Source organism: Ranitomeya imitator, chromosome 1 (assembly GCF_032444005.1).
Source record: "Ranitomeya imitator isolate aRanImi1 chromosome 1, aRanImi1.pri, whole genome shotgun sequence".
Lineage (NCBI taxonomy): Eukaryota > Metazoa > Chordata > Amphibia > Anura > Dendrobatidae > Ranitomeya > Ranitomeya imitator.
The window spans coordinates 728,056,651-728,082,755 of record NC_091282.1 but is presented as its reverse complement, the minus strand read 5'-3'; the positions used below and the strand labels follow the sequence as shown (position 1 = coordinate 728,082,755).

Below are 26,105 nucleotides of genomic sequence, written 5' to 3'. Positions count from 1 at the left end.
TGTTGGCTTGCTGATAATTCACAGTGTACACAGGAAGCTGCCAATCAGTGCGGGTGGGCGGGGTTATACACGGCTCAACATTCTGAGAACAGCTCCATCTACAGCAGAGAAAGCAGGAATTCTATCAAAACTGTAGTCCGGTAAGTGACACATCGATGGAATAAGGGTCTCTGCCCCTTCATCATGCCGGCCTCAGATTACAAAGCAAAAGCTGCTGACAGATTCTATTTCGAGGACTTCAGCAATCACAAAGTAAGTGTCAGCTTTAAGTTGAGATGATGGTTAACTTACGCATTTCATTATAATTTTATGTCAAATATCTATCGTTTAAGAACTCCAGAATGCAGTTATTAAATAGTGAACTTACCACGCCTAGGAATAAAGGCTTTGTAATGTCTAAATTTGCTCTCCAGGAAAAAAATAATGAATAGCCAAGAAACATTGTGACAAAAAGAGAAACAATGGAAGCAGTGGACTGTCTGCAATAAAAAAAAAAAAGTAAGAAAGATTTAATTGTAAAATTGCGTAAGTCTACACAAGATCTACTGCGGATCAATAATTAATAATTAATATGCCATATTAGGACATGGGGGTGGGACACAGAGGCGGTCACTACTGTGACCCCGCATTCGCAGCCGTCATTTTGTGGGAGACCTAATTTGTTTTGAGACAAAAAGTACTTTGCAGGCGCGATATTTGAGATAGGAGGCAGGTGACCGACAGATCAGCGGAGGGGCCAGAGCAACAAGAAAAGAGACTGCCCATAGTCCTGCCCCATAGTACCGCCCCAATGCATGGAGATATGATTACAGCAAAACTTTAAACACTGATTACACAAGAACCACAAAACGGATTTCTTCACCGCAGGTATCATTGTAATCAGTATTACAGCACTAACATGGCACTGTCTGTAGGTTACATAGCAAAATCCTGCTGACAGGTTCTCTTTAAGTTTTGAAAACTTACATAGGTGTAGTCCTATAGGGGGAGTGTATTGGGTTTTCACCAGTCCATTGTTGTAAAATAATAAATAAAACAATTACATGGTAATTTTGTACAAAAATGTCCCAACTTTTTGCTATTTTACACCAGTCTTACAACTTTTATAAAGTTGGTGTGGTTAGATCATCAAATAAGGATTGAGCTCGATTTATAGATTGCTACTTATTTAAAAATTACAATTCTCCCTCATGTAAGATAGGGGGGGTTGTAAAAAGTGGAAAAATGGAAGAGTTATGTGTAAAGATGCTACAAATTTATCAAACATTGTGTGACACTTTGATAATTTTGGGTCAAATAACGGCAAAACAACCACAAAGAAAACAGACTTTAAAAATTCCACTTGTAATACATTCTCCCAATATAGTATAAATGGTCATATTAAAAAAAGCAGAATTATGAAATGTTAATACTTACCGGTTAGTAAAACACAATACCAATGATAATAGAGCTAGGCCCGGAGCAATGGGAGTGATTTCTGCAAACATATGGATGATTTGAAACCTACACATAAATAAAAAATACATAAAGATAAAAAAAAAATTGTATCCAGAATTCTATAATATGTACAATAAGAATGGGAATAATGGGAAAAGCAAATTTAGAAAATGTTACACTTAATACGCTGGAAAGCCAAAAAGTGTCAATAACAAATTTGCATTAATTGACAAGCGATAAGATTACGGACCTGTATTTTCAGGAAAATAAAGGCCAACATCACACAGCGAATTTGTGAGAAAGATCGTGATAGAGATCCGAGAAAGAGCTACATGAACATATAAAGTTTTTTGGGGGATGGAGTGAAAATCCAGATTACCTTTAAATGTTATTATTAGTATGATCTGAAGAAATATTTGCTATTGTCCAGAGGGCACATAGGATATATGATTTGCATAACTACAGTGCCTTGCGAAAGTATTCGGCCCCCTTGAACTTTTCAACCTTTTCCCACATATCATGCTTCAAACATAAAGATACCAAATGTAAATTTTTGGTGAAGAATCAACAAAAAGTGGAACACAATTGTGAAGTTGAATTAAGTTTATTGCTTATTTTAAATTTTTGCGGAAATTCAAAAACTGAAAAGTGTGGCGTGCAATATTATTCGGCCCCTTTAACTTAATACTTTGTTGCCCCACCTTTTGCTGTGATTACAGCTGCAAGTCGCTTGGGGTATTCACCCACAAATTACATTTGGCATCTTTATGTTTGAAGCATGATATGTGGGAAAAGGTTGAAAAATTCAAGGGGGACGAATACTTTCGCAAGGCACTATATATGCAAACTATTTGACTCTATACAGACTCCCTACCACACATGGAAAAGGTACCTTGTAGACCCAAAATTAAATGTAGTCATGTTCTTACATGAAAGTGTCTCCCATACTGGATCCTGATTCTGATTTTGCCTAGTAATACAAAAATATGATATTTAAACAAGAATTTCTTGAAAAAAAAAATACTTGCAATAATAGTTAAATAAAAAAAAAAACAAACAACTAAACATTTCCACAGGTTATGCCATAAATGTAAAGTAGATGCGGATCCCATCAATGTGGCCTTGAAATTCGAGAAGTGGTCAGAATCCACATACATTTGTAAAGGAATTCCTCCACTGAAAGAAGCGAGAGACGGGACCACATTCTCGAGACAGATGCAGGTCCCATTGGTGAGATCCGCACTTACAGTCATGGCCAAAAGTATTGACACCCCTGCAATTCTGTCAGATAATACTCATTTTCTTCGTGAAAATGATTGCAAACACAAATTATTTGGTATTATCTTCATTTAATTTGTCTTAAATGAAAAAAACACAAGAGAATGAAGCAAAAAATTGATAATTTCACACAAAACTCCAAAAATGGGCCAGACAAAAGTATTGGCACCCTCAGCCTAATACTCGGTTGCACAACCTTTAGCCAAAATAACTGCGACCAACCGCTTCCGGTAACCATCAATGAGTTTCTTACAATGCTCTGCTGGAATTTTAGACCATTCTTCTTTGGCAAACTGCTCCAGGTCCCTGATATTTGAAGGGTGCCTTCTCAAACTGCCATTTTTAGATCTCTCCACAGGTGTTCTATAGGATTTAGGTCTGGACTCATTGCTGGCCACCTTAGAAGTCTCCAGTGCTTTCTCTCAAACCATTTTCTAGTGCTTTGTGAAGTGTGTTTTGGGTCATTGTCCTGCTGGAAGACCCATGACCTCTGAGGGAGACCCAGCTATCTCACAGTGGGCCATACATTATGCTGCAAAATTTGTTGGTAGTCTTCAGACTTCATAATGCAATGCACACAGTCAAGCAGTGAGGAACCTCCGCCATGTTTGACTGTAGGGTGTTCTTTTCTTTGAATGCCTCTTTTTCTCCTGTAAACTCTATGTTGATGCCTTTGCCCAAAAAGCTCTACCTTTGTCTCATTTGACCAGAGAACATTCATCCAAAACATTTTAGGCTTTTTCAGGTAAGTTTTGGCAAACTCCAGCCTGGCTTTTTTATGTCTCGGGGTAAGAAGTGGGGACTTCCTGGGTCTCCTACCATACAGTCCCTTTTCATTCAGACGCCGACGGATAGTACGGGTTGACACTTTGTACCCTCGGACTGCAGGGCAGCTTGAACTTGTTTGGATGTTAGTCGAGGTTCTTTATCCAACATCCGCACAATCTTGTGTTGAAATCTCTTGTCAATTTTTCTTTTCCGTCCACATCTAGGAAGGTTAGCCACAGTGCCATGGGCTTTAAACTTCTTGATGACACTGCGCACGGTAGACACAGGAACATTCAGGTCTTTGGAGATGGACTTGTAGCCTTGAGATTGCTCATGCTTCCTCACAATTTGGTTTCTCAAGTCCTCAGACAGTTCTTTGGTCTTCTTTCTTTTCTCCATGCTCAATGTGGTACACACAAGGACACAGGACAGAAGATGAGTCAACTTTAATCCATGTCAACTGGCTGCAAGTGTGACTTAGTTATTGCCAACACCTGTTAGGCGCCACAGGTAAGTTACAGGTGCTGTTAATTACACAAATTAGAGAAGCATCACATGATTTCTCCAACAGTGCCAATACTTTTGTCCACCCCTTTTTTATGTTTGGTGTGGAATTATATCCAATTTGGCTTTAGGACAATTCTTCTTGTGTTTTTTTCATTTAAGGCAAATTAAATGAAGATAATAATACCAAATAATTTGTGTTTGCAATCATTTTCAGGAAGAAAATGAGTATTTTTTGACAGAATTGCAGGGGTGTCAATACTTTTGGCCATGACTGTATTATCACTTATTAATAACCACTTGCAAAAAATAGGACCACCATTCCAGCTACAAAGGGGTTTCAGGACAAGGAATAATTTTCATTTTATAAATGTGAATATAAACCAAATAACATAAAAATGGTATTTTGTCAGTCGAGATTTTATACCTGTCCAAACAGTCCGCTTTATAGCAGCTGTGGCACTAGTTCTGGATAGAATCAAGAGCATATTGTTTAGCTTAGGTACTTAAAAAAAGGGCAAAATTATAAATATACAGCAAAATATTATATTTTCTCACACTGAGGTTTTTTAAAAAATAATAAACAAATCCAGTTTCCAAATAATTGTTAACAATTCTCAAAAGTTATGATGTAGGTATATATTTTCAAATTTTCTATTGTTGTATAACTAGGCAAATTTGCCATAAATAAGTCTAACAAAGCCATGGGAATTGCCCTGATGGCCATGGTGGTTGCACAAGTATATATAGAAAAAGGACCTACAGATTATGGTAAAATCATGTTAAGATGACCCAAAAAATGATAATAAATAGTTATTTTCTAGATGGGCCGTTATCTCAAAAAGATGCATATTGTATGATGAAACTGAAATCTGGCACAGATGAAGGGATGTCTACCTTGGAAACAGCACCTGATCCTGTGTCCTCCTTCTGCCAGCTCTCCCACCACCTTGGTGGGTCAGGTTGCATGTCACCTCACCTGAGTATTCAGGTAGCAGAGTGTCCATGCCCTTTTTGTGGACTGCTTCCTTGTTTTGGGATTCCTAGTATTTCTTGGCAAAGCCAGTTCTGCTATATCACAGAGCTAATCTGCTATACCTCTGGTCAGCTTTACCTTAGACTCTGTGACAAACCTAGCTCATCTGTATTTCTGGGTAACTCTGTTATATCTTGGCCAACTCTGCCTTGGACACTGTGACAAGCCCAGCTCTGCTATATTGCTGGATAACACTGTTATACCTTGGCCAGCTCTGCCTTGGACTCTGTGACAAACCCAACATTGCTATACTTGCAGGGCAATCCAGCCTTATTGCTTAGCTAGCTCTACTTTGAACTCTGTTCAAAACTAAGAATCTGCAACTTCAACTCTGCTGTGACTTCAGCTCAGCTTCTTCGGGTCCCACATTTCCAATTCTGTTCATCCAGATGTCGTTCTGCCATATCAGCCTACACTGTTCAAACTGGATCACTCCGCTGCATGATCGCCATCGTCTGTGCTGCCTAAGAACTGCCAATCCGGATCAAAGGCTTTGAGGATCCACCTCTCCAGGTGAGACAAACCAGGTGGTCATAGAGAGATTTTGCTGTATAATTTTATAATAACGTGACAGAAAGGAAATATTCAATGCTTTATGTTTATTGGGGGAGGGGTTGCTATATCTTCATCTGTATTTGTTGAGAATTGTAAATTGTGAAGCCTAAAAGCAATGCAACCAATGAGATACAAAACTAGTAACTATTCACATATCTCATTGGTTCAAACAGTCTGCTGGAATTCCATCCACTATCTTTATAATAAGTCATTCTGATTACTTTTTGGGTTGGCCATCAAAGAAATAAAAGAAAAAAAAAAAAAAGAAAGGCACTTCTGAATCTGTTCCTTAAACAACATTAATCAGAGGTTGGGATTTAATTCTTGCCACTGTATTGAGCTAAATAACAGATGAAACACTTGAAAAAAAAAAAACAGAACGAAAGGAATTTCTGATACTATTTCGTTTAGAGTTCTACTGAACTTCAAAGGAGACGAAACAAGAGGGAAAAGTTTTACCAGACTGAATGTCCCATACTCCTCTCGAAGTAAATGAGTCAGGAGCCCTTGAATGGTCGTATGGTCTCCCCAGGTCCACCGTGCTCGATTGAAGTACGAGGAAACAATTAGGTAAGAATAAGGTAAGAGCCCCGCGGTGAAGTAGAGCCCTAACTTCAGCAAAGAACTCAAGGACAATTCCTGCACAGAAAACATTGAGCGTTACTGCCAACCAACTTTTTTTTTTTCAAGAGGCTGAAAAACATCAAATAATATTTTACACATAGATGATTCCCCAATTTGTAACAAGTCTCTGGGAATGCTGTCAAATCTCCTGACTTTAGGGATTATTTAGAAAATTGCTTCGAACTGATCTCTTCTGCATGGCAAAGTGAGAATGTAAGTGAAGCCAATATTATTAGCCTGGACTCCTGAGTATCATAACCTGCATTGCCTTACGCTGAAATCATTTTCCTGATATCCATAGGTAGGAACTGCAAGGCTGAGATAACCCACTCAAAAATTATAAGAAGGCGGCTGATAAAGTGTATTTTACAGAATATTCTGTACTCGTCAACAAAATTGGGACACCATTAGGAACGGGTATCCATCAACGGGCTTACGGAGAGCTGCAGTAAGAACGGCAAGGTAATTTACAAATTACCCAGAGTATTTTTATTTGGAAGACATGGTTCTAAGTAAAAATACCAAATTCATAAAAGAAATTGGTATTTGAAAATAAAAATATACGGCCAAAATAGAATATCTAAAAGACTAGAGGAGAAACCATGACCAAAGTTCCTCCATTCCACACATTGTAATTAATAGCTTAGATGGAGAGAGTGAAAATATGCAAGCAAACAACATAGTGAGAGAAGGGTTTAATAGGTGGCAAGGGGACAAGTGGAAGACCAAAAGCTAAATGTGACATAGAAAACAAAAAACAAGAGCAGTGGAAGAACATGGAAGATACTAAGGCCTCGATTCATCTGGCATAATACACTTTAATCAGTCACAACGGGCCCATAACTTTGTAGTTACGCCTCTGGATGGAGGTGATGGGCAGGCAATGATGGAAGTGATGGGCAATTATGGTGAGGGAGGGAATGATGGAGGTGATAGGCAATGATGGTGAGGGAGGGAATGATGGAGGTGATGGGAAATGATGGTGGGGAGGCAATGATGGAGGTGATGGGCAATGATGATGGTATGGGAGGCAATGATGGAGGTGATAGGCAATGATGGAGGTGATGGGCAATGGTGGTGGGGGAGGCAATAATGGAGATGATGGGCAATGATGGTGGTGGGGAGACAATAATGGAGGTGATGGGCAATGATGGTGGGGGGAAGACAATGATGGAGGTGATGGGCAATGATGGTGGTGGTGGGGAGGCAGTGATGGAAGTGATGGGCAATCATGGTGGGGAGACAATGATGGAGGTGATGGGCAATCATGGTGAGGGAGGGAATGATGGAGGTGATGGGCAATGATGGAGGTGATGGGCAATGATGGTGGTGGGGGAGGCAATGATGGAGGTGGGAGGCAATGGTGGTGGGATAGGCAATGATGGAGGTGATAGGCAATGATGGAGGTGATGAAATGGACAATGATGGTGGGGGAGGAGGCAATGATGCAGGTGGTGGAATGGGCAGTGATGGAGGTGGTGGGGGAGAAGGCAATGATGGAGGTGGTGATGAGGACAATGATGGGGTGGAAAGGGGCTGCATTATACTTTATGAGGGGGCTACATTATATTCTGTGGGGGGACTGCATTATTCTCAAGGGACTACATTATATTATGGGAGGCTACATCATACGGTGTGAGGGGGCTACAGTATACTCTATGGGGGGCTGCATTATATTCTGTGGTGGGGCTGCATTCTCTCAGTTAACTACATTATATTCTGTGGTGGCAGCATTAAACTATATGAGGGGGGCTGCATTATACCCTATGAGGGTGCTACATTATATTCTATGGTGGGGACTGCATTATACCTGAGGGGGTTGCATTATATTTTGTGGGGTGCTGCATTATATTTTATGAGGGGGCTAAATTATATTCTGTGAGGGGGCTACCCCAACCCCTGCTACATAATTAAGATGTGAACCACCTTATATTATACCCTGATATTAGCACTTTTTCACTGCACAATTGGTGGTCTTGTATCTATTTCTATGTAGCTACATAGTGGGCCCCAAGAATGATTTTCTCTTGTGGGCCCAAGGTGCTCCAGTCCGACGCTGGTCACAATATGTTTATGCAACCTGAGATCATGCAAAAATCTTGCGACTTTTGATGCGACTTTCGTCAAACTCTGCCTAAATAGATGGATCTGAACAGGGAAGTGAAGCCGCAGATCGTCTAATTCATTTACAACAAAAACTTACTTCGTCCCTGGCTGGGGTAAAATATGTGGCTAGGCAGATAGAAGCATAAGCCCTTTTCAGACGTTTGACTCCAGCACGGCTCTCTCATCAAGACTAGTGTGAACATCGCTGGTCTTGATGAATCGCGGCCTAAAGCCAGACAGATGTAGAAAATTAACTATATACGTAAATTTATAGTAAAGGAGAAAATGTTGGTATCCTTGAAATTGTTCCAGAAAATGAAGTATGTCTCCTAGAAAATTGTTGCTATTACACGTTTTGTTATACTCATGATAATTTCCTTTGTGTGGATTGGAACAACAAAACTGAGAAAAAATAAGGTACATTGGACATCATTTCACACAAAACCCGCAAAATGAGCCAGACAAAATTGTGTGTAAACAACTTTGTTTCAAGCATGTGATGCTTGTTCAAACTCACCTGTGGCAAGTAACAGGTGTGGAAGAGAGAACTGTCTGAGGACTTGATAACCAACATTGTTGAAAAATATCAACAATCTCAAGGTTACAAGTCCATCTCCAAAGATCTTGATGTTCCTCGGTCCATGGTGCGCAACATAGTCAAGATGTTTACAACCTATGGCATTATAATTAATCTCCCTGGACGAGGATGGTAGAAAAATTTATGAAAGGTTGCAATGCAGTATAGTCTGGATGGTGGATAAGAAGCTCCAATTAAGTTCCAAAGAAATTCAAGCTGTCTTGCAGGCTCAGGTTGCCTTAGTGTCAGCGTGAACTGTCGACATATGAATGAAATGCTATGGCAGGAGACCCAGGAGGACACCACTGTTGACACAGACATAAAAAAAGCTACACTGCAGTTTGCCAAAATGTATGCGAGTATGCCAAACTCCTTCTGGGAAAGCGTCTTGTGAACAGATGAGACCAAGATAGAGCTTTTTGGTAAAGTACATAAATTCTATTGTTTACCGAAAGGAGGACTACAAAGAAAAGAACACTATGCCTACAGTTAAATATGGTGGAGGTTCAAAGATATTTTTGTGTTGTTTTACTGCCTCTGGCACTGAGTGCCTTGACAGTGTGCAAAGCATCATGAAATCTGAAGATTACCAAAGGATTTTGCTCCACAATGTAGTGTCCAGTGTCAGAAAGTTGGGTTTGCTTCCAAAGTCATGGGTCTTCCAGCAGGACAATGACATCAAACATACTTCAAGCAGCACCCAGAAATGGATGGAAACAAAGCGCTGGAGAGTTATGAAGTGGCAGCAATGAGTCCGGATCTAAATCCGATTTTAACACCAGTGGAGAAATCTTAAAAGTACTGTTGGGAGAAGGCACCCAGTAGGCATCCAGTTGAGAGGTGTAAGAAGCTTGTTGATGGATGTAGGAACAGTTTGATGGTAGTTATTTATTCCAAAGTGTGCGCAACCAAATGAAGTTGAGGGTTTTGTGTGAAATTATGGCCTTTTTTACGTGTTTTTTTGTGTTGTTCCAATAAACACAAAGGAAATAAACATGTGAATAACACAACATGTGTAACTGCAATAATTTTCTGGGAGAAATACTTCATTTTCTGGAACAGTGGCAAGGGTGCCAACACTTTCGGCCATGACTGTATACATACATACACACTGCTCAAAAAAATAAAGGGAACATTTAAACAACACAATGTAACTCCAAGTCAATCACACTTCTGCTAAATGAACCTGCCGTTATGAAGCAACACTGATTGTGAATCAATTTCTCCTGCTGTTGTGCAAATAGAACAAACACGTAGAAATGATAGACAATTAGCAAGACAACCCCTATAAAGGAGTGGTTCTGCAGAAGGTGACCACAATTTCCCTGTTCTCATCCTTTTTGGTCACTTTTGCATTTTGTCATTGCTCTCACCTCTAGAGGTCCAGTAACATGAGGCAGTGTCTACTGTACAACCTATAGAAGTTGCTCAGGTAGTGCAGCTCATCCAGGATTGCACATCAGTACGTCCAGAGCATGGAGCAGATACCAGGAGACAGGCAGGCCAGTACACCAGGAGATGTGGAGGAGGCCGAACTGCTACCTCCTCGTTTGTGCAAGGAGGAACAGGAGGACCAGTGCCAGACACCTGCAAAATGACGTCCAGCAGGCCACTAACATCCATGTGTCTGTTCAAACTGTTAGAAACAGATTCCATGAGGGTAGTATGAAGGCACGACGTCCACAAGTGGGTGTTGTGCTTACAGCCGAACACCGTGCAGGGCGATTGGCATTTGCCAGAGAACGCCAAGATTGGCAAATTCGATATTTGCGCCCTGTGCTCTTCATGGATGAGAGCAGGTTCACACTGAGCACGTGTGACAAATGTGACAGAGTCTGGAGACGCCGTGGAGAACGTTCTGCTGCCTGCAACATCCTCCAGCGTAATCGGTTTGGCTGTGGGAAGGCATTATTTTGGAGGACTGCACAGCCCTCCATGTGCTAACCAGACGTACCCTGACTGGGTACCAGGATGAGATCATCAGACCCATTTTGAAACCACATACAGGTGCAATGTGCCCTTAATTCCTTCTTATGCATGATACTGCTAGGCCTCAAGTCAGTAGTTCCTTCATCATGAAGGCATTAATGCTATGGACTGTCCTGCCAGTTCCCCCCTGAATAGAAATGAGCACATCTGGGTCATCATGTCTCATTCCATCCACCAAAGCCACGTTGTACCACAGCCTATCCAGGAGTTGACTGATGGTTTAATCTAGGTCTGGCAGGAGATCCCTTAGGGTATGTTTCCATGGGGTGTATTGCATCCAAAGTGCTGCCAATATGCCCTGTGGACACATACCCTTAGGAGAACATCCGCTGCCTAATCAGAAGCATGCCCAGGTGTTGTAGGGAGGTCACACAGGCACGTGGATGCCACATACACTACTGAGCATTATATCCTTGTCTTGAGGCATTTCCACTGAAGTTGGATCAGCCTGTAATTTGATTTTCCACTTTGATTTTGAGTATCATTCCAAATCCAGATCTCCATGGGATATTAATTTTGATTTACATTGATCATTTTTAGGCTTTATTGTTCTCAACACATTCCAGTATGTACTGTAATGAATAATTGCAACTGGAATATTTCAATCAGCGATATCTAGAAAGTGGTTTTATAGTGTTCCCTTTATTTTTTGAGCAGAGTAGATATGTGTATATATTTGTATTTTTAAACTAATTATTTAAGTACTAAAAGTCTACCAAATGGGCTACTATCGAAAAATAATCAAAAGATCAGTACCAACTACCAATCAAGAATTGGCCACACTTGCAAAATTATATACAATCCAATGGCTAACAATGATAAACTTGGGAAACATAAGTAATAAAACCATTTAAGGACAATCCTTACAAATATGCCTTATTTGACGATATAAATTAGTGTCCCCCCACTAGGAGGACAAAATGGAGACCCTTGTTTTTGTTTTTTACAGCATGCAAAAGATGCTGCAAGCCAGATCTTCGGTAATTGGCTCATTGCCATTGTGGCTGCAAACAGTCCTAGCACACATTGGCGCTGCGCTCTTTCCCTCATGCCTCTCACACTGGAGAGAGACTACCTGCATGAATCAGTGTTGAAGCTTCCAGATCACAGGACTTTATTTACTAGTGAGTTCCCACAAATAACACACAGAGCTTATAGTTATGTAACACTATTGCCAGGGTTCCCCTTCCCCCTCCTTGCAGAGACGCTGGCATTCTCACTGCTCTGGCCTCCAGGCCTGGTCCCTGTGTGCTGGCACATCTCCTGCCTCAGCATGCCTAGAGTGCGCCCCTCCATTCTTAAAGGGGCAGAGAATGCATATAGTAAAATGCCCCCAGCAAATGGCTGGGAGGCATTTAGTATCAGAGTACGTCAGCAAGATGGGCTCCCAGCCAATAGCTGGGAGGCATCTTGTATAATAGACTACCTCTCCCTTAGGGAGTCGCCAACAATATTCATTAGTGTGTAGTTTCACCTACTAGTGACTTGTGAGGTCCCCTGGTCCTGGTGTGTCCAGTGTCCTGAATCCGAATCCCTGGTTCTGGAGTGGCCCGAGTCTGAAACTACTCCCCCCCCCGGTCCATGTGCAGCCAGTTCCTGAATCTGCTCCACTGGTCTGTGTGCGGCCAGTTCCTGAAACCTCGTTCCCATTCTATCTGGCCTGCTAGAACCAGTCTCAGAATCAGCCAAGTCTGAGCATAGCCTGAATCAGTGTCAGTAACCATTCTGTAGAGGAACCAGAACTAACTAATCTGAACAGAGCACTAGTCCTTAAAAACAGTTTCAGCGACCCTAACCCTTGGGGTCAGCAGCTAGTTTCGGGATCTGTCTAGGAGTGGTACCTGGTGGCTACCTGTAGCCCAGTCTGTCTCCACAGTCACGAGCTCTAGTAAACACCTGGTAGCCGCTTAGCTACACCCCTTTGTAGGCAGCCCCAGTCCTGTGGCACAATGGGTCCCTAATTCCAAGTGTGCCACCGTTGGGCATAACTAATTCCCTTTTTTAATCAAAATATTTGAGTTATTTCACCTATATCTCTATTGAACCCTGTAACTACCATCACCAGGGAGTAAGTAAGGGCTATGCCTCACCCCGCAGAGAAAAAATGGAGTGTGCAGCCGGCAAGTGACCGAATCTACTTAATGGTATAGACCGTTAAAAGTAACACATTAAATTCATATTTTGAGAAGGTTTTATGTGGACCACTGGAAGTACACCAACTATTTTTTATTGTATTGCCCTACAAATTTGCTACTTCCTAAGGATAAGCTTGCAGACAATGAAAACGAATAAACGATTACACATACAAACCTTGTGCATGAACAGATATCCTATAACCCAAGTAACAATGAAAATTACGTAGAGCACAATAGTGTGCTGGTTACACAAACTGAGACCACAGCAAAAGGCACCATAGACAGAGACCTAAAATTAAAAATGGAAAATTATTATAAAGAAGCAGTCTTTCAAAAATAAAAGCTAATGAGGTTCTAGAGGTAAAAAAAAGCTATACAATCCCTGACAGGTAGACTAAGAAGTTTGGAAGCATATATGATGGAGACCCTTGTTTGGATCACTTGGCAATAAAATGACGGTAAAGAGAGGTGCCAGCTAAACTGTTTGTGGTAGAGTGAGAACCAATTGAGTACAATCAATCAACCAACCAACCGTCAACCCAATAAATCTTGACTGCTGTCAACAGAAAATCTGAAGATTGATGGCTTTGCACAATCTTAGTTTTCTTCATTCAACGGACTGCCGAGTTGGTACCCTTGTGTATTCGCCATTTTCTTTCCAGCCAAGCGTTGGGTACTTAGCAGAACCTTTCTAGGTGTGGGTCTTGCACTAATTTATAGTTTCCTTACATTGATTATTTTCTCTTTCAGGGTCCTTGTTTGGGACTAGCACAAGGCTGGGTTGACACAATAGGTGGTGTGGCATGGGGCAAAACCACACATTTTGAGGCAAATTGCTGAGATTTCTGTAGTTTGGTCATTGATTTCATGATTTTTACAGGTAAAACTGAAAAAAATATGTTCACTTGTAAAAATTGTGGCCAGAAATCAAACTGTTAAATTAATGACATTTCATGGTAAATTGAGCACAATTTTGGAGTGCGGGAATTGGCCACAGGGCCAACTACTGCTCATGTGAACCAGCACTAGACTTTGAAACAGGCTCATTTACATAAATACACATTTTAGGATAAAGCTTTCTACAGTATCAGACTTTATATTACATTTATAGTTTATTTGAAGTGTACTTCTACTGGAGTATCGATGCTCAAGCAAAAGGTAGGGAGATTTTACTTAGTGCACCCCAGGGAAAAGTATCTAAATGGCTAAAAACAACTAGTCTCCAAAGAGTTTGGTAGGGTAGTGAAAATAGCATGCCAGAGACCTCTATTCTGTGCTGACGAGGTCTGCTATACTGAAACATACGTGACACAGAATCGCAGGTCTATAAAGTCATGTTAAAAACTTTCCATAAAAAGTTGAGGGGTAATGTCTCTCCTTGCAGAGAGTGCCAAGCGGGTGTAAGGAGACTTATAGGCCATGCATTGCTCCTCTGAGAAATTAAATTTGCCAATTGTCCCTCCATAGAGGAAAAGAACTTTAGTGCAACCTATTAGGCCGCCGTCACACATGCGAGTTTTACGGACGTAAGAGCGCAGAATCTACGTCCGTAAAACTCGCAAAAAATACGGCACAATTATTCTCTATGCCCCTGCTCCTATTTGCCGTATTTTACTGATCAGTATTATACGGCTTTCTACGGCCGTACAAAATCGCAGCATGCTGCGTTTGTCACCGTACTACGCAAGAAATACGCCAATGAAAGTCTATGGAAGCGTGAAAAATACGGATTACACACGGACAAGCAGTGTGACTTGCGAGAAATACGCAGCGCTGTTAGAGAGAAAAGCCGGTAATTCAGTGCGGTGTACAGTAAAATCACACTGACAGCTTACAGTAGAATAGGTAGAATAAATGTGTACACATAGAATAGGTATATATATATATATATGTCAGTGAGACACATATATGTATATATATTAATATTTATTCCAGCGCTATACAGCTTGAAAGCCGGTAATTCAATTACCGGCTTTTTCCTTCTCCTTCCTAAAACCCGACATGATTTGAGACATGGTTTACATACAGTAAACCATGTCTTCTCTCCATTTTTTTTGCAGATTCCACACTACTAATGTCAGTAGTGTGTATCTGCAAAATTTGGCCGTTCTAGCTCTTAAAATAAAGGGTTAAATGGCGGAAAAAATTGGCGTGGGCTCCCGCGCAATTTTCTCCGCCAGAGTAGTAAAGCCAGTGACTGAGGGCAGATATTAATAGCCTGGAGAGGGTCCACGGTTATTGGCCCCCCCCTGGCTAAAAATATCTGCCCCCAGCCACCCCAGAAAAGGCACATCTGGAAGATGCGCCTATTCTGGCACTTGGCCACTCTCTTCCCATTCCCGTGTAGCGGTGGGATATGGGGTAATGAAGGGTTAATGCCACCTTGCTATTGTAAGGTGACTAAGCCTAATTAATAATGGAGGGAGCTTTCTAGGTAATTTCCCACGATCTATGAACAGCCAGCAGAGGGCGCCTCACCGCAAATAAAGCTAAATATAGATCATTGATCTATTTTTAGCCTCATTCCCTGGGGTTTTGCAGCGAGGAGCAGCCTGCATTAGCACAGCTCCTTGCTGCAAAATGTTTTAACCCCTTCAGAAGGATTTACATCGTTGGACGTTACAGATCTGCGGAGGGTAAGTATATTGTTGGTTTATTATGTTTTTTTACTCACAGAACGAGGGTCTTCAGTGACTGGATTGGGCGTTGAATAAAATACTGCAACACCCATTGTTTTTATTTCATTAAAATAATTTTAAATAATGTGTTTGTGATTTATTTAACCCTTCACTACAATTGGATTAATAATGGATAGGTGTCATAATTGACGCCTCTCCATTATTAATTAGGCTTAATGTCACCTTACAATAGCAAGGTGGCATTAACCCTTCATTACCCCATATCCCACCGCTACACGGGAATGGGAAGAGAGTGGCCAAGTGCCAGAATAGGCGCATCTTCCAGATGTGCCTTTTCTGGGGTGGCTGGGGGCAGATATTTTTAGCCAGGGGGGGGCCAATAACCGTGGACCCTCTCCAGGCTATTAATATCTGCCCTCAGTCACTGGCTTTACTACTCTGGCGGAGAAAATTGCACGGGAGCCCACGCCAATTTTTTCCGCCATTTAACCCTTTATTTTAAGAGCTAGAACGGCCAAATTTTGCAGATACACACTACTGACATTAGTAGTGTGGAATCTGCAAAAAAAATGGAGAGAAGACATGGTTTACTGTATGTAAACCATGTCTCAAATCATGTCGGGTTTTAGGAAGGAGAAGGAAAAAGCCGGTAATTGAATTACCGGCTTTCAAGCTGTATAGCGCTGGAATAAATATTAATATATATACATATATGTGTCTCACTGACATATATATATACCTATTCTATGTGTACACATTTATTCTACCTATTCTACTGTAAGCTGTCAGTGTGATTTTACTGTACACCGCACTGAATTACCGGCTTTTCTCTCTAATATATGTGTCTACTGACATATATATATATATATATATATATATATATATATAGACAGTATATATATATTTTCTTTTCTTTTTGGGACACATGGATCACTTCTATAGCGGTATGTTGGTTTTGCTAGCCTGCGAGAAAACCACGCAGTACGGATGCCATGCGGATTACATACGGAGGATGCCATGCGCAAAAAACGCTGACACACCCTGCCTACGGAGGAGCTACGGACCACTTTTTTCGGGACTTTTCAGTGTATTACGGCCGTAATATACGGACCGTATTGTTTTACGCTGTGTGTGACGCCGGCCTTAGGCGTAGCAATCCTAGAAGATAAAATTGACCCTTTAACAAGCCTTGACTTATGATAAAAACTAAATCAGACATTCTATATAGTTACTTAAAGGGGGTCACTGCAGCTGAAACCCCCAAAAGCCAAATTTCTCCAATTCAAATGACTTGATAGCAGTTCTCCAACTGAAAGGGATCAAGTGAGAGCCCCATCACCATTTTAAATGGCTTTGGGGGTAGTTTACAAGTATCTTTTTCAGTCCATATGTATAATCTTATAGGAAAGCTAGAAGACAACCAATATGACCACAACAGAAACTCCGACAATGGAGGTCACAAAGCTTTCCCAGAAGCTCTGCTTAGTTCTTCTGATCTTTTTTTTTTACTTAAAGGACCATACTCTTAAAACCTAGATGTCACATGGATAAAACTGGAATTCAATTAACATCATAAAAATAGATGAATAAATAGGTTTTGTTATTGAGACGGAAAGGTTATATTTCGCTTGGCATTGCACTGTGTGTCCAACTAGACCAAAAATTACCTTTGATCTTTCGCTGTCGGTTTTCGCCTTGTGAAATTCGACCGTAAGAGCCATCAGCATCGCCACAAACAGATTGTTCAGGCTAAAAACCTCTGCTGCAATGGACCACTGCCATGTTAGACGTGAAAATGAATATAACCCTGCAGCAAGGATTCCTGCCGTACGTGAGCCAGAAAGCCTGCAAACATAGATAACAGGAAATCTCCTTGTGCTACAAAATAGAACTGTTTGTTATGCATTTTATATTATAGCTACAATCGGCTCTTGCCACCGAGAGCTATCAGTTTGCTATGTAATATTTCCCCAATTCATGACAATATTAATTAGGGAAAAAAAAGTACCCAATAATGGTAAGAGAAAGCGACTGTTTCATGTCCTGGTACACATGGTATGTCCTTAAGGTAGAATAGGAACTTCTAAGCATTCAAGACCATCGCCAGATTGAATGAAAACAGTGGCCGTGGCAAGTAACAAGACTGTAATGTTAAAATAAATAGGAGAACAATTGATCCTAGTGTACGGGGAACAGGCAGATTTAATGTCACATGGAAGCGAGAGAGATCAGTGAATGACGGCCTTTGTCCTACAGCTGTCCCGTGTTCCCAAAAAGTATGTTACACAATGGTGGTACGCTGCCTGCGGCTTTCGAGTCCTTGTAGAACTACCACTGCCAGGTTGCTCACTGCTTGTACTTCTTTCATAATCAATTGACTATAAAAGAAACTTATTTATGTACAAGGAAAACCTACTCCGTGAAATTTCACTTTTCTTTGTAGTTCGGAAAGGCTTTCTACTCTCCGGATACCACTTACTAGTCCTAATCTTACCGTCGGTTTACACAATAGAAAGTCATGCATCTCATGTGACATTACCTCTCCGAAAGAAAACCATCTTAAGATGTGAAAAAAAAGATATTATACATTCTGGACCGCTAGTTTCCTCTAATTATTTCTCTTCTGCACTCTTGATTAGCCTAATGGGATGTCGTTTCCTAATCGATGTCTTCCGCCTTCCAGCATTCAGTTCTGTTTTACATGATGACTTGCTAAACACTGTAGGCAGAATCAGCGTCCGCACCCAAGAAAAAACTAAGCCCTTTGCAACCTAAGGGCCTACAGCCCGAGCTCCTGTGTGCTGGTACATTTTTGCATTTTGCCACAATTTGTGTAAACTATAGCAAAACCACTAGGCCTTTTTGGCATGATTTTGCATAAATCGTGGCAAAAATGCAACTAGAAAAGGTAACAAAATAGTCACATGACATATGGTCCCGACCCAGGCGCCAAGCAGAAATCACATGAGGAACAGTCAATTAGAGGAGGCATGGAGAGCAGTCTGTGTAAAAAAGGTGGGATACAGAGAGAAGTCTGTGTGGGAGAGGCATAGGGAATAGTCTTTGAAAGGGGGGCATTAGGAGCAGTCTGTGTTTTTACAATCACAGTTTTGTAATTGGAATTAAAATATTTTATTCTTTTGGATTAAGCAGCTTGCATGTATTCCAATACATAGCAGGCTGCTGGATGGTGTTAACGCAATTCCACAAGAGACTTGCCTTCAGTTCTTAACTATTCTTCCCTAAAGTCTCAATAAATCTTAATTCTAATCAATTCAATCAACTCCTTTCCTTCCTTATAAGTCAGGGGGGGAGCCCATTTATGTCGGGGCTTTGTTATCATGATGGTGCACAGAGCTCGTACAGTGCCTTTGTCATAGCAATGCTGATGCCCTGCTCCCTCTTAGCTTGGAAGCACCTTTTCTCCTCCTTTATGTTTGGAGGCACTGACTCAAACTAAAGGGATGACCAAAATAATGGTTTGAGCAAAGGACAAGCAAGTAGACAAATGGGGAGGGCAGACAATCACTGGTACATGAGGATGAGACAGAAAACGGGAAGGGGGATCAGTGAGCAATATAAACAGCCAAGAATATAAACAGCCATTAGCACCCCTTGGATTTAAGAGAAACCACAAGACACCATTGCCCAAGAACCCACATAGACTTACCGTCAGCTCTGGACATAAAGCAATATAAGTGTTGTCCAAGTTTCAGACAGTTTTTGAAGAGCTAACCTATGGCATTGGGATGTCAACTACAACAACTCGATCTTGGCTACTGATTGCTTCTCAATAGTCACAAAGAATGTATAATTGTATAGTATGTACTAAATAGAGTAGGTACGAATTGATTCTCAGGACTGAGCCATGTCAATAATCTGTGGCTGCTGCATGGGAGCTGTGAGAATCGCCTCTTACCTCATGGCTTCCCTAGCTCCTCTTTTGATTTGCGGCCTTGCGTGAAATCATCATCGCAGTGAGACGCATGTTTGATATTGTGTCAGGCCAGCTAATCAAAAGAAGAGTCAGGGATGCCACTAGGTAACAGGCAGTCCTCAGGGCCACTGGGGTGGCCGATGGACCAGGTCCTGAGAATTAATTTGCACCAACTCCAATATTAAGTGATTACAAAGATGAATCTATCATGTTAAGAAACAGAGAAAATGTATACAGGTCGTCTGATTAGGGAACTCGAGTTTATAGCATGTAGGATCCCCATTAAACAACCCCAAGTTACCCAGGGGCTCCCAAACTGTCGCTCGAGAGCGTGATGTGTGGTTTGCGGCTGTCTGCCATCCTGGTGCATGTAGATCTCAAGATGGTGACTTTTGTGTGTAGCCTGGCACAGAAAAGTTGATCTGAATGGATGCCAGATAGGAAACCCGGCAGCTTGGCATACTGCCGTGTGTGATTTCAGTGGAAAAGCTTTGGCTGTCATTATACCGGTAATGGGGGCTTTGTGTGTCATTACTGAGAGTGGGGCAGGAGCTGGATGTCCCTCGCGACACTCCTAGAGCTGAATGTGGCTCGTGACCATCTCTCAGAGCAGAATGTGGCTCTCAAGGTCAGAAAGGTTGTGGACCTCTGCTACAGAGGGTCCAGCATGTCTATATATAACACAGACGGCGATCTACAATCCCTCGCTTTTTTACGCACGTCTGGGTACTAGATTATGCCGATAAACATTAGATTTGTTGGGAATCTTGTTGATCCTTGCAGAATACTATAAAAAAAAAAGTAAGGCCAAATAAAATATATACCATATGCACAATAGCGATTGGAAAAATAAAAATGTAAGCTCAGGCCAAGGTGCTGTCAGTACATTCTTTCTGGTGTGAGGCAGTCAGGGGGATCGTATGCGAAAGGCGATATGTGTCCCCCAGGATGCAGACGAAGTCCTATTAAACCCGTGGGAGTGCTTTGTGTTCACAGCAGGATTCCTGTGAGTCACTATGCAAAATAAAAGAAAGAGTGGATTGGGTCCAAGTAGTGACTCAGTCAGATTTGTAGGAAAACCCATTAAGGGCTTTTATTTTTGGAGTGAACTACAGGATAGTAGTGGGGCAGTTCACTCCCTCCAGCCGGGTCTTGCAAGTGGCTCATGGCCACAGATGCCATTTAAAAACCCTGCAGCAAAGGGTTGGGTGTGTCAGTGTTGGTTTGCATGCTGCAGAACAGGTGGCTCTGCAACATCCGGCTTATGTGTGCAGTCAACACAGAGACAAAGGAAGCGAACGCTTGGCGACCCTTCCTCAGAATGACCCAGTGGTGCAATCGCTTTCGGCAACCGGTCTCGGATATGGACTGTTTTGGATGCCCCGGAGGACATTTTGCTTTGAACGTTACTGGGTCACTGCCTCATTGCCGCACAGTGTGAACACCACTGCACTACGCAGGGTACATGACTACCACATTCAACTGTATGTGTCTACTCAACCCACCGATGCTCCTGGTATCTTTAAAGTCTACAGACACCTCTTTATTCAAGCATGACTGCCTGCAAGACTGATGAAAAAAATAAACAGAGTAAACATGTATATTCTCATCAATTTAAATACATTTTTCTCATCCATGACGTTTAGGACATTTTACTTTCATTTGAAAACATGAATATCTGAAAACTTGATGATCCACGGATGACAAGTATAGCAGTGTCATAAATATGTAATGTACCATTAATCTTGGGCCCCATCCTATAATCTTGACTCACATCTTTTCCCATTATCACCTATTGTCACATAGGTAATCCCTAAAGGTCTTGCATTTATAGTATTCCGGTCTCCTTGGGCTGTGGGACCAAAAATATTTTTATTTATTTCATAAGACCCAAGAAAATGGACAAAATATACTAATGAAAGTCATAATGGGCGACTTGAAGAAACCTTGCATTGTTCAAGAATTCTTAATACCAAGAGTATGCATGATAGCTCATACCGCCAACCATCTGTAGACAGGACTGTTTTGCAGTTTTTGCCCTTCATGGTTGGGTCTCTCCATTGAGAGCCAGTATCCCTCCAGAGCGGTTTACCAAAAGAAGAAAATGGTCTGCCTATAGCGGTGACTTATTCATGGACATATCAGTATTATCGTAAGTATTGATTAGCTTATTATACCAGCATGTGTACAGTGCATCCATAATGATTCCCAATATTAATTACATCACCAGACATAGTAAAAATGCAAACGTGCCTCTCAATCAATCTTGCCACACAAAAAGTCAGTGGAAAAAGTTTTCACGCTATCTATCGGATTAGTGATAAATGTATGATGACTAGGAGATCCCGTTGGACCAGTCCTGAGTAATTTGCATAGGGCACAGAATAAAAATTGATTTTAAAATGATAAAGAATGATTGTCAGAATGCAGAAATAGGCTGGAACAGAGATATTGTGGCAGTTTAGGGGGGCTAGGGCCTTGTAATAGGAAACTACCTTTAAATGTTAAACCTGATTTATGATAAAAGTTTCAGAACCTAGTAGCAACCAGACATTTTGAGAACTAATAAACCTATAACACTGTGTACAAGTACCGTATGTTGTATAGTCTCACAAAAAAAACCATTTAGTGTAAAACAGTGAATAGAAGGCAGGGAGGAGGGGGATGCAGCTGAAGTTTTCTCACTAAGTGTTTCTATATAACAAATAGCCAGAAAAAGGAAGTTGCAGACAACGTAGCAAGAATCTAGCTAGATCTTGCTAGAAAGCAGGGCAGATTTGGGAAGGAAGGTGAATGGGGCATGGTGGTTTTCAACATGTACAATACTAAGAGACCAACAAACGTACACTTGGCTGCGAACTGGAGTCAGCAGAAGTAGCTTCCAGCATAATGAGTAAACACTAATGCATCCCTTAATCCATAAAATACAACTGTACTGAAAGTAGAAGTGTCAGAAGAATACAGATTTCCTTTCTTGAAAGGTCAATGTCTAGATCTACTCTCCCTATACTGTCAGTACTGTGGACAATGGCTGCACTTTTGCAGTTGTGAAGTGGTAAATGTACCCAGTCAGAATGCCACGGAGTTGTATTTTTTCTCACTGGTTACCAATACACTTCTATTTACAGGACAGCTATCATATTTTTAGTTTTCCTCTTCAATAAAGTAAGTTTCTGTTTTCTTTTTAACTAATGGGAAATATCGGCATAGAACTTAATTTTGCAAGTAATTGTAACTTTCCTGAATGACTACAGAACCTTATTACTAAGCTTGCGTTATTCGCTAGAGTTTATACTCTTGCTTCGAACATTTTGGTAGTTGTGTGGGTTCTCCATGACATCTCAATCTATACGTCGTCCTACTGGATATTCTCTCGACAGGCTCGGAAGTAAGAGGCATGGGCTACATTAGTAGGTTTGAGCCTTTAGAGCAGGCAGTAGCTACAAGTTCCAATGGTGACAAGCTCAGGATTATTTTAGGATTTAGGTGTAGGATCCCTCGATAACTTGCAGGCAACGCCTGAGCATGGGGTATGTTATGTCCTGTTCACATGCTACAAAAACAAATCTAAAAAGGAATAATGAACACACTGCAGTATTAATATCAACGGTATGTAAATTATTTCCATGGCTTCCGCGCAGAAGAGCTGTAGACTACCTCCACTCAATTGAATCAGCTGGCCAAATTCTTGGTAGAAACTTCAGATTCAGCTATGGATTTCTAATTTCATTTTTACTAAACATCCAAAGAGAATTCACTTTTAGCAAAATGTATGCGGATATAGCTTTAGGGCCCCCATATACGTTTGATGGCTGACAGCCAAACAATGCTTTGGCCGGTCATTCGGCCAACAGCCATGTTGCCTGGGTCTCCTATACACAGGAGAGTGCTTGTTCAGCCAAGCACTTGTGTGTTCTCTATGGGACCACCACCAACAGAGGTCTCTGCCGGTATCTTATCTCCAGGACAACAAAGTTATAGGCAGTCTGAAATTGGACATGCCCAATGGACATCTCTCCCAAGATCAATTGGTCAGTGCCCCATACACATTAGTGTGTAAGCCAAACTTGATGACATCGGTGGGCACAGCACATTATTCTAATGTGTTTTTAAGGGGCATTAGATTTAGTTAGCATGATAATAGCGGTCATTATAACTGAAACCATGGAACAACCTATCTTATACTTTACCTAACCTCGACATAATTGTGTTCCTACAAACCTTGTCAGATACATTCCACCATCTGTCCCTCAGACGTCATGCCTGGTAAAGAGTTTAATCCGCACCTCTTTACTTTTGCGGCGGGAGCTTTGAAGAGCCCCTGAATTAGCATCCATTTGAGGTTTGGTGGGCATCGTGCACCACTGGCAGGTATCATGCTCCTATCCTACTACAGTAATTGGAATAAGACATGCGCTTGATACTGGCCTCAAATTTATAGGATGTCACGTCAAAGACAATCTATCAGCTGCTGCTCCTGAAGCAACGGGAGCTGGATAAACCCTTTAACGTAGTAGTAGGACAAATATTTTTTTTACCATTTCCTTATGGTAAAATTATTTAGAATGATTATCTTCAATAATGTCCTAAATGTATTCATGAAGATATTAAAAATTCCAGTTCAAAACAATCTACCATAATAACTTATTGTATTAATCCAGATCTTGCTAATTAACCAAGGTCAGAATACAACATCTGTTCAAAATTGAAAAAAATGTTAAATACGTGCATTTTATATAACGTTTTAGCTTGGATTTTATCAAATACTAAATGCCCAACCGTCCACGGCAATAATAGTTATGGATCTCCTGATGTTATTCCCCTTACCACTTCTATTGTGTTCGTCTGAAAGGCGTGGAGAGAGTGAGGTTAATTTCTCCTATAGTACTCCACTCCATGCTTAATGTGGCACTATGACTCCTCTTGAGGGCACCGCTATTAGTACTTATATGTCTCAGACTTGGTTTGTTGCCAATCTGCACTTTCTATGGCTACCCATGTGCAATGCACGGGACTGGAAAACAAAGCCGTGGCTATTAGCTACACTATACAATAAGGTTATCAGTCATAGGGAGATTTCAAGTAGGTTTGTTCTTGATAAGAAGACGGCGAAAACCATTTAATGTAACATAAAAAAAAACCCTCGTGAACATGTGTGTGGGGAACGGCTATTGTGTTTTAAGGCTTGCAGGTTTTATCCATATAAAATCACATGCGTTATTAGAAGGTACAAACAACAGAGATAAAAAAAAAATAAATTAAAAACAGTAATAGACGGTCAACCTACTCAAATAAATGTATCGAGACTCATTACGCCAAGAATTAAAATCACTTTCTGAAGACAATGAAGCCATTTATATGTCCGAAATTCCCACAGTTACCAAGTCAATACCCCTCTATGCACTTAAAAATGCCCCCGCCATTAGTGTGGTCCCCCATTAATAAACCAATTTGGCGACTGCTTTTCCAAAGAACAATAGCTTTCTATTATGAGCATCATCACAATTGTGTAAATCTGTTCTACAAAATACAAATCAGATCGATCTAATCAAATGGTTCTCCAAAGGACAGCACAATAGGTGTGTCACAATATGGCCTTGCAAACAGGGACTGCAACATGTGGACAGTACAATTATGGCAAATACTGCTCCAACGCTCACAGCTAATCTTGCTTATATAGCGCCATCATATTCCGCAACACATTACAGACATCATCACTGTCCCCGATGGGGCTCAAAATCTACTATTCCCTATCAGTATGTCTTTGGAGTGTGGGAGGAAACCGGAGAACCTGGAGGAAACCCATGCAAACACGAGGAGAACATACAAACTCATTGCAGATGTTGTCCTGGGTGGGATTTTACCCCAGGACCCCAGCCCTGCAAACCTAAAGTGCTAACCACTGAGCCAATGCTACAGTGACAATTCTTGAAATGCAACTTAAGAAAATTAAAGACATATCTTAAGATTATAGAAGCATCATAGAAAAATATTATCCATCCTGCATCATCCAAGTGTGGAAATGCAAATACTCACAGGAAAAATGGCCAATACAGGAATTGTTCTTTTACAACATCCCTATCTACACTACGTAACCTATTGGGTCATGTATCATCAAAAAGTTAAATTATTTCAGTTCTTCAATACAAAAAGTGAAACTCATAATATATAGAGTCATTACAAACAGTGATCTATTTCAAGTGTTTATTTCTGTTAACCCCTTTCTGACCACAGACGGGATAGTACGTCCGAGGTCAGATCCCCCTGCTTTGATGTGGGCTGCGGCGGTGAGCCCGCTTCAAAGCCGGGACATGTCAGCTGTTTTGAACAGCTGACATGTGCCCGCAATAGCGACGGGTGGACTCGCGATCCACCCGCCGCTATTAACTAGTTAAATGCCGCTGTCAGACGCTGACAGCAGCATTTAACTACCGCTTCCGACCATCTGGCTGGAAATGCGCTCGTCGCTGACCTCCGTCACATGATTGGGGGTTGGCGATGCGTCGGCATGACAACCAGA

At 41.2% G+C, this 26,105-nt stretch overlaps 1 protein-coding gene across 2 annotated transcripts in view; it reads right to left on the bottom strand.

Annotated features, from left to right (window-relative positions):
* The window catches only part of TMEM260 (transmembrane protein 260), a 108,008-nt gene that overhangs the window by 13,581 nt on the left and 68,322 nt on the right, over nucleotides 1–26,105 (bottom strand). For both annotated transcript variants that reach the window (XM_069732951.1, XM_069732960.1), the window contains exons 5-10: nucleotides 17,316–17,493; nucleotides 13,185–13,298; nucleotides 6,038–6,217; nucleotides 2,367–2,407; nucleotides 1,417–1,503; nucleotides 368–479 (exon numbers count right to left, since the gene is read on the bottom strand). In XM_069732951.1, the coding sequence (XP_069589052.1) occupies nucleotides 368–479; nucleotides 1,417–1,503; nucleotides 2,367–2,407; nucleotides 6,038–6,217; nucleotides 13,185–13,298; nucleotides 17,316–17,493 (712 nt within the window). The remainder of the gene's footprint in view (nucleotides 1–367; nucleotides 480–1,416; nucleotides 1,504–2,366; nucleotides 2,408–6,037; nucleotides 6,218–13,184; nucleotides 13,299–17,315; nucleotides 17,494–26,105) is intronic.